The 9,545-nt window shown below is 38.4% G+C and overlaps 1 protein-coding gene across 3 annotated transcripts in view; it reads left to right on the top strand.

The window, feature by feature from the left end:
• Mrrf (mitochondrial ribosome recycling factor) overlaps nt 1-9,545 on the top strand; it is a 52,291-nt gene that overhangs the window by 1,923 nt on the left and 40,823 nt on the right. For all 3 annotated transcript variants that reach the window (XR_003849604.1, XM_008833437.3, XM_008833438.3), the window contains exon 2: nt 3,248-3,459. Coding sequence is in view for 2 of the 3 variants with exons in the window: in XM_008833437.3 (XP_008831659.1) it covers nt 3,276-3,459 (184 nt within the window). In the remaining variant the exon portion in view is untranslated. The remainder of the gene's footprint in view (nt 1-3,247; nt 3,460-9,545) is intronic.

Here is a 9,545-nt window from a genome sequence, read left to right as displayed (position 1 = left end):
ACAGACAGACAAACAGACACACACACACACACACACACACACATACACACACGTAATTAAAAATCTTAAAAAATATTTCAACAATTGGAATAATGTAATAGCTACTCTTTATGTTACACTTACTGGATGCCAAACATACTGACTGTTTTATGTACATAGTATAGTATAGTTAATAGCATGGTTGCTAGAGGTAGATTGCCTGAGTTCAAATCATAGGCAATTTATTTGTGCCTCTTGTTTTCTCATTTTTAAAGGAGTACGATCATAGTACTTAGAGGGTTATTTTGAGAGTCAAATAATTAATGTATGTAGAATACTTAAGCTAGCTCCTGTTGGATAGTTACCACTACATAAACACTAGCTGTTGTCATTATTGTTATAATAGTCTTAAAAGCTCATTAATACTACCATTGTAAAGATATGGTAGAGCTAGGGGGAGTTGGAGGAAGGTGGTGGTGGATGGATTGATCAAAATACATTATAGATGCATGAAATGTTCAGAGAATAAATGAAAATATTTTTAAAAGGTTAAAGTGAAAAAAAGGTGTGGTAGAAGTTGTTGCTCAAAAAAGGTAACTGAGCTACTCAAGGTCACACATCTAGAAGTGGGGGACTGAGGTTCTGTCTAAAGCCCCGACATTCTCACAACCTTGGTTTTGTGAATAAGTTAATATTGTTGGAAAATACGTGAACTCTCATAAATTTCCTCCCTCAATTTTAATTCTTCATCTATGTTGGCCTGAATGTTAATGTTCATGTCCTTAAGGTACAAGATCCAAAGGACTGCCTTTATTGAACTCCCACTGTGAAATTTCCTGACTTCTGTACAATTAAAATTTATGCCTCAAGCATTCCAGCAATGTGGTTTATTTATAGACTTGTCTTCCGGTTCATGTGTTTTGGGTCTGCTTTTGGGTGCTGCATTTTCTGTCAAAGGTTGTTTATTTCTAACCCATTTTAGTTTCCTGTTGCTTTGTGGATTGGTATTATGACCTGTAACAGGAACTCCAGGAAACCTGTCATACCTGCAGCAGCTGGATTGAGACCCTATCAAATAAAAAGCCCAAACTACACGTTATTATACAGCCATATTTGGATATAACTGAGAGTTAGACATTGACTATATTAGGCAGCAACCTAGATTTAGAAACATCACTCAGAGCCAAACTTTTGTGAATACTTCATAGAGTTGTACTATTAGTTCCATGTTCTTGGATGGTGACTTAATCCCTCTGAGCCTCAGTTTCAACGTCTGTAAAGTGGGGATTATTATGCTTCATTTGTGGCATTATTGGCAGGACAAAATGAAATAATACAAGTAAAGCCAGCAGCCCAGTCCTGGCCCCAGTGAAAGTACCTGTTGATAATAATTAAAGAAGAGGAAAAAACCTTCAATTTCCATCTGGATCTGTTTTGTGTAGACTTCACACACTGATTACTCATACCCAACATTGCTTGATATTAAAAATTCCATCAAGAAAAACTATTTGCCTTTGCAGTATTCATTTTCTTTCTTTTTTCTTTTTTGTTATTTTTTTGAGACAGGGTCCCATGTACCTCAGGCTAACTTCTTACTTGCTATGTAGCTGAGAATGACCTTGAACTCTAGCTCCTCCTTCCCCCTTTTCCCAACTTCTGGGATTATAGGCATGTACTGCCACACCTGGCTGTTTTGTATTATTTATTTTCTTTTCATTATATATATATATATATATATATATAAATGGTGACTGAGCATGGTAGCACATGCCTTTAATCTTACTATTTGGAGGCAGAGGCAGGTAAGTCTCTGCAAGTTCTAGAGCAACCTGGTCTCCTTAGTGAGTGCCAGGTTAGCCAGGCTGCATAGTGAGACCCTGTCTAAATTAAAAAAAAAAAATTTTTAAGTAATGGCAGTCATAGTAATCAAATGTTTTAAGCAGTTATTCCATTCCAGGCACCATATTAAGTGTCTTATATGCATTCACGATTTCATTTTAAAATGAGCGATATTTTTCTCGATGTGGAAAGAATGAATTGCCTGAAGTAGAAATTGGCATCCATGTCCAACTGAATCTACGTCACTTTACACGTCAATACTGACATGTGTGCAAGATCTCTTTGTTGGATCTGACTCTGGCATGGAAGTCTTTGAAAGGAAAGGTGGTAGCTATCAGTTGACATGATTTTTTGTGTCCTTGTCTGCTGGTCACCATGCGAAGTGTTTACCTGCCTAGCCTCATTCCCAACTTTTAGAAGCAAGTATTCCCATTTTACAGATTCTCAGGTGCATTAGTGGTAGAGCTGGGATTGGATTTCAGGTCTTCATGACTGTGGGACTCATACTGTTATTCACTGTATTCACTGTATTCCCAGCTGGCCTGGAGCTCTCTGTGTAGACAAGGCTGGCCTCAATTTCATAGAGATCCATCAGCCTCTGCCTCTTGAGTGCTGGGATTAAAGGCACATGCCACCATGCCTGGCTAGGTTTTTTTTTTTTTTTTAAAAAAAAAAAGAAAAATGTGATATTGCTTCTAGACCCTTGACACTAGTTATTCTTAATGTTTAGCTGAGTGACAGTCAGATTCTTAGTGGAAGCTATTAATGTTAACATTTGTTAGCTAGCACTGTTCTGTCACAGAGGTAGTTGGAAGCAGTAGCATCTTTGCATGGCCAAAGACCTCAGAAGTGTGTGCGTCCTGTGTTAGCAATGGGTGGTGACATTTCTGAAGTATCAGTTCTATGCCCAAACCTTAATCATGCCTTAGACTCACATTAAAGTACATTCTAATTGGTAATCAGTGTATAAAGAACCAAAGAAAATTTTAATTAAATGCTGCCATATAAATTTTCTAGTCATTTTATGCCTGTTGCAGTGTTATTCTTATTTAAAATCCCTTTCTGGTGCTCTGCCCTTCCTCTTTAAGCTTTATCAAGATTTTGTGCTTTTCTTCATATCAGGGTTTAATTAGCATCATTTCAGATTTAGGCTGCTGCCCATTGGTTTCACAGAGGCATTTGGATGCTCTGAAGGAACTCAACACACTGGGTGAGTTACTTGTCTCTGTGAACCTCAGTCTCTTCATCCTGTAAAATGAGGGTAATAGTTCTTTCTGAAGCTACTGGAAAGAGGATTAGAGCAACATGTTTCAATTGGCAAGTACAGAGCTCACACTATAGGAGTTGCTTGGTATTGGGATGAATTGTTTTCAGAAGTTTCTGTGGGATTTCTGTTGCTTACATCTCCTTTTTGTTTTACTCTTTTTAGTGGATATTCCCAAGGAGTCTCTTCAGTTATGGCTTTGGGATTAAAGTGTTTCCGCCTGATCCACCCTGCTTTTTGCAGTTACCTTGCTACTTTGACCAGACCTGTTTCAGAAATGTCCATGAAGATAGTGAATGGAAGACAGCAGGACCATAGGCAGCACACAGCCTATGCGGGTGTACCGGTTCGCCATTTTGCAACCAAGAAAGCCAAAGGTAGAGACTTTGGATGCTCTTCTTCCTATCCTTGCCACTTTCTCATATTTGGCCCTTGAATAATCATAGCTTGCAGGGATCTCAGAGATGCACTGAATTTCCTTCCTTGTTCACATGAGGAAATGGTATCTCAGACAGTTCAATTGCTTAAGCTTAAAAGGTCATAGTAACAGCAGGGAGTGTTGGCACACATCTCTAATCCTGGCACTTGGGAGGCAGAACTCTGTAATTGTTGGAACCTACGGCTTCTTTTGTTACTGTGCCACCTCATTTATTTTCTTGATGCCTCAGAAAATGCCCAATTTCTTCCTTTTAGATACAGAATTAGAGGTGTAAGTGCCAAGCTAGCTAGAGTGCTTGTGACAGGGATCAACATAGTCTCTCCTTTAGGAAGATACAGGTTGGGGGTATAATTAAAGCCAGAAGGTTTTTGGATGAAGAGGTATTAGAGCTGTGGATTTAGATGGATGATCTTAATGGCTTATGTCATCCAAGAATGAGATTTTGATATACCACAGGCCTCAGCTTAAATGCCACTTCCTCAGAGAAGCCTTACCTGACCTCTGAGACTCTGTCAAGTCCCCTGTTACCTGCACTCGTGCACACTATTTTACTTTTGACACACTTAGAACAACAATAATTAATTAATGAATCAGTTGTAAAATTGATTATTGTTTGTTCCCTGTTTGCCATATTTGACCTGATGAGGACAGAGCCTCTGTGTTTGTTGTTTAGCACACACCAGAGCCTCACATTCAGATTCAGAAACTGTTAGATGAGTGAATGACAGAAAATGATCAGGCAGACCACCTATCTGCAGCATTGTGTCAGGTAGTGCTAGAAGCACGCTGCTGAATATTCCCATCAACTTCCCTTTTCTGCTTTCATGTAGACTGTCTCCTTTATGTTTTATGGAAAATTAACACGTTGCTGAAAGAAAATCAGTGCTTAGAAGACATATTCTGTTAATGGTGATAACTGTAATGTTTGATCTCTATGTTGTATTTTAGTTCTTAAAGCTCTCACACATTTATTAATCCAATCTTTATTTTACTTATTTTTTACTTTTCCAATCCATGAACAAAATTTCCAGTGAAGAAATCCTTATAATTATATAATGAATACATGTTTAGCAATTTTGCAAGTATAGAAGCTAAAGTTCATTTGCTAAAAAATTTGCCCATGGTCTTAAAAATTTGCAGTGCTGGAAGAATGGGAAACCTGATGCTGCAGTGCTACCGTCTCTAGACACTAACTAGTAACTATGGCCTGTAGGCCTTCTTTGGTTGCCTCCTTAATAAATTGATTGTTTACTGTCTCTTAGATTTATTGGAATTTTTCTACAATAGGGATGCTAATGTCTGGTTGACTCTTGCAATAATTTTTACGGTGTCTTTGTTGAATGTAATTTTTTTTTTTTTTTTGGGACACAGTCTCCCTGTAGCTCCAGCTGGCCTGGAACTCACTTTGTAGATCAGGCGGGCCTTGAACTCAAAAAGATCAGCCTGCCTCTGCCTCCTAAGTTCTGGGATTAAAGGTCTGTGCTACCACGCCCTGCTGAATGTAAATTTTAATGTCATAATTTTCAGTTCTTTCTACTTTATGTATCTTTTCCAAGAAATCCTTCCTATCCCAAGGTAATTTATTTCTGAATATGGTATGAGTTAAGAATTCTAATTTTAGCTGGGAGTGGTGGCATATGCTTTTAATCCCAGCACTTGGGAGGCAGAGGCAGGCAGATCTCTGTGAGCCCTAGGCCAGCCTGGTCTACATACTGAGTAAAAAAAAAAAGAATTCTAATTGTAGAGCTGATTGTGGTGGTTCACACCTGTAATCCCAGCACTTGAGAGACTAAAGCAGAAGAACTTCTGCTAGTTTAGGCTAGTCTGGTTTGCATAGTGAGTTTTGGACTAGCCTGGTCTACAGAGAGACCTTATCTGAAAAAAAAAAAAAAGCTAGTTTAGGCTTCTTTTCAATATGAGCCATAAGCTGTGCTGCCATCTCTTGTAATCCATCCATATTGTCGATGACTCCTGTGTTCTATGTCAAGTTCCCTTGTCTGTATGATTTGTTGAACTAATTTCTTTCTGCACTAAATTCCTTACTGCCAGGATCACTGTCATAAAATCTTGAATCTAGTGGTATAAATCTTTGTTGACTTTTTACTATTCTATGTGACATTTACTAATTATTAATCATATATCAACTTTTTTGGAAAGATTTTCATTAAATCAGGTTTATTTCTGGGTTATTATAGCATTATTATATCATTATGTGATATATTCATAATTTATATTGAGTTGTAACATATACAGACAGGTATATACCTAAGTTGTTAAATGTATGGCTCTGGAATTTTACAAAATGCATACAACTATGTAACCATATCCTAGATCAAGAAATGAAATATAAGCCAGGTGTGGTAGTGCACACCTTTTATCCCAGCACTAGGGGAGTGGAGGCAGGTGGAGCTCTGTGAGTTCAAGGCCATCCTGGTCTACATAGTGAATTCTAGGACAACCCAAGGTATGTAGTGAGGTCTTGTCTGAAAAAGACAAAAAAGAAAGAATGTAGCAGGGTATGGTGGCTTACACCTGCAACCCGAGCACTTGGGACACAGAGGAAGGAGGATCACTGCAAGTTCCGGGCCAGCCAGGGCTGCACAGTGAGACCCTGTCTCAGAAACACACAGAAAACAACTTATATAACAAAAGTTATAACAATATTTTTAAAAAGTGAAGAAAGAGGAAAATGTCAGTTTTACTCTGGAAGTTTCCCTACTATTCAGTCTTTAACACCGTAGAGTAGTTCTGTTCTTTTTGAATTCCCTGGATTCTTTTCTGTTTGGCTTATTTTGGTAAGTTTCCTTGTGAGACTCTTCCATGTTGTATATGTAAGAATTGCCCATGTGCTTTTGTTTCTTTAGAGTATTCTACTGAATGCTTGCATTACAATTTTATATCACAATTTATGTAAAGGGACATTTGAGTTGCTTCCAGTTTTGAGTTTAACTAGTAGTGTTGTTAAGATATGAGCATTCTTGTACATGTGTTTTAGTGCACATACATGCACATATATTCCCTACTCTCCCCTCCTCCCTACTTTGTCCCCTTCCCTCCACTGGATTATCAAGGAACTCTAGTCTAATGTGAATAAATGTGATTGGTAGGAATAGACATCCTTTGTTTAATCCTGACTTTATAGAGAATGTCCTGTAACTGTGGTGAGTCACCTGTCCTCTAGATCAAGGAGGCCATGGAGACCCCACCAGATGGACTTGAACCAGTGTCTGGTCTACAAAGAGGAGGGTCAACACAGAGGAATCATTTCCTCCATGCTTCCAAGTGAAGCCAGCCATGGTTGAGTAGGACTTTTGACTTACCTTCACACAGACAGAACTGGTAAAAGAAAGGAGCCAGGGGCTCCTCCCAAGCCCATGGGGCCCCTGAGGAATAAATCCTCAAACGACCTTAAGACTAAAAAGAAATTGGTTTATTTGGGCCAACTGTGTGGCCTTAAACACCCAAAAGGAAAGTGTAACAAAAGATTAAAGGGGCCAATATAATTTTCTAACAGTCCATATATATAGCTAAAGGCTACTGTTGGCCAGGGTGTCCCAAGAGGCTCCCAGACAGTAACCCAGCATAGAACTGGGAAAATGAACAGCAGACCCCAATCTTATTTAAAGAAATATTTGCAACTGAATGTTGCTAGATGAGGAAGAGCTGATCGTCCTAAAACAAGGATCCCTAGATAGGCTGACTATATTCAGTGGATGGACAAGCACTGGGGAATGGCTGGGGGCACTGACAACACAGTGGACAGTAACAGGGATGACAGAGTATATGGGCTCCAGTAGGGGGCCAGGGGGCAGGCTATGGGAGGGTGCCGTTTTGGAAGTGGGTATACAGATGAATAAGATTGTTTGGGATGTTCTGTATGATATACCAACAAAAAAATCAACAAATAAAAAAATGAGTTATATTTGAGGTGGAAGCATAAAAATTTACTTCATGTTAATTAGTAGCAGTGATCAACATTACTATTGAAATCTACGTGATGACTTTCTATCCATACTCAGGTGCCAAGTATCCAAGTGTCACCGACTGTGACTAGTAGTAATTAGATACATAGAGATTAGAGACACATGTGCAAACATCTAAGTGTTAGCATTAAAAATGAGTCTTTCTGTAGGAAATAGTATATTTTAAAATGAAATGGAGATCTTTTTTAAAGGGTAAAAACTTATTTAAATTTTATGTCTTACAGGGTTTATACTGAGTTCAGTATTGTATAACTGTATTAATTCAACTGTGAACCTAACAATTTATACCCACTTTTGAAAGAGATGTATGTTTGCTCTGGAAATTGTTATTGAATATGTTAAAGCTGTAATGAAATGCTTCTAATCATGTGGTTATTAAATTAAAAAAAAGCTTAAAAAAGATTTATTTATTTTTATTTTATGTGTATGAGTATTTTGCCTGCATGTATGTAAGTGCACTCATGTCGTGCAATGCCCATGGAGGTCAGAAGAGGGTGTAGGATCCCCTGAAACTTGAGTTTCATGTGGGTGCTGGGAACCAAACATGGATCCTCCCCAAGATCAGCCAGTGCTCATAACCACTGAGCCATCTCTCCAGCTCCTATGGAGAATACTTCTTATATGTTCCTACAAAGAATATAAATATAAAAAGTATAAAGAATTATATTTCCTGCTGGGTGTGGTGGTGCATGCCTTTAACCCCTGCACTTGGGAGGCAGAGGCAGATGGATCTCTGAGTTCGAGGCCAGCCTGGTCTACATAGTGAGTTCCAGGTCAGCTGGGGCTACAGCGGGACCCTGTCTCAAAAAGACCAAAAGAAAAAAAAAAGTTTTAATAGAAGCTGGGTGTGGTGGTGCATGCCTTTGATCCCAGCCCTCGGGAGGCAGAGGCAGGCAGATCTCTGTGAGTTCAAAGCCAGCCTGGTCTACATAGTACGTTCCAGGCCAGCTGGGGCTACAGGGAGACCCTGTATCAAAAAAAAAAAAAAAAGACCAACCCCCCCCCAAAACTTTTAATGTTGTTGATCTCTCTTTTTATTTTGTTGATTTCTGTTGTATGTCACTTGCTTTGTCTTTTGTACTCATTCTTTTTCTGTCCTAATTGTGTTTATCTAATTTTCTATTTTATCTTTTTATTTGCTCTTGGTTATCAAAAAAAGATGTGTTAAAGTCTTCTAGTGTGATTGTAGATTGAACAGTTTCTCCTTTTAATTTAATTTTATTTTAAAAATTTTATTTATTCATTTTTATTTTATGAGTCTTTTGCCTGCATGAATGAAAGTACACTTGTGTCATGCAGTGCCTGTGGAAGCCAGGAGAGGGTGTTAGATCCCTGGAACTGGAGTATGGACAGTTGTTAGCTGCCATGTGGGTACTGGGAATGGAACCTGGGTCCTCTGCAAGAGGAACTAGTGCTCTTAACTTCTGAGCCATCTCTCCAGCCCTTCCTTTTAATTTTAATTTTGAGACTACCTTACAGACATATTTAAGCTTGGAATTGTTATTTATCTGCTTATATTTTAAAGTGGCCCTCATTTCTTTTTAAATATTTATATTTTTATTTTATGTGTATGAATGTAGTACCTGCAAGTAGGTAGGTGCACCATGTCGTGCAATGCCCACAGAGGTCAGAAGAGGATGTCGGTCGGATCCCCTGGAACTGGAATTATGAATGGTTGTTAACCACCATACGGGTGCTGGGAATCGAGCTCCAGTCCTCTGCAGGAGCAGCCAGTGCTCTTACCTGCTGACCATCTCTCCAGCCTGGCCCTCATTTCTGATAACACATCTTAAAATCTTATTTTCTTTTTTTCTTGATATTACTGCAGTAACAATGTCCTTCCTTTGCCATGCTTGTGCATTTTTTAAAAATCCATTAAACATGTTATCTCATATATTTATAAAAATCTCTGATATGTTGTGTATAATTAAGTTAATGTCCTGCAGAGAACCTTGAACTTTAACCTAGTCATTTTGGCTCATTTACATTTATTGTTTTTGTTGAATATTTACATTTTTATTTTATTTTGTACACTGTTATG

The sequence above is a fragment of the Nannospalax galili genome, unplaced genomic scaffold (genome assembly GCF_000622305.1).
Source record: "Nannospalax galili isolate Female #2095 unplaced genomic scaffold, S.galili_v1.0 scaffold34, whole genome shotgun sequence".
Taxonomy (NCBI): domain Eukaryota; kingdom Metazoa; phylum Chordata; class Mammalia; order Rodentia; family Spalacidae; genus Nannospalax; species Nannospalax galili.
The sequence above is the reverse complement of the archived record's forward strand: the minus strand, read 5'-3'. Positions and strand labels throughout refer to the sequence as shown.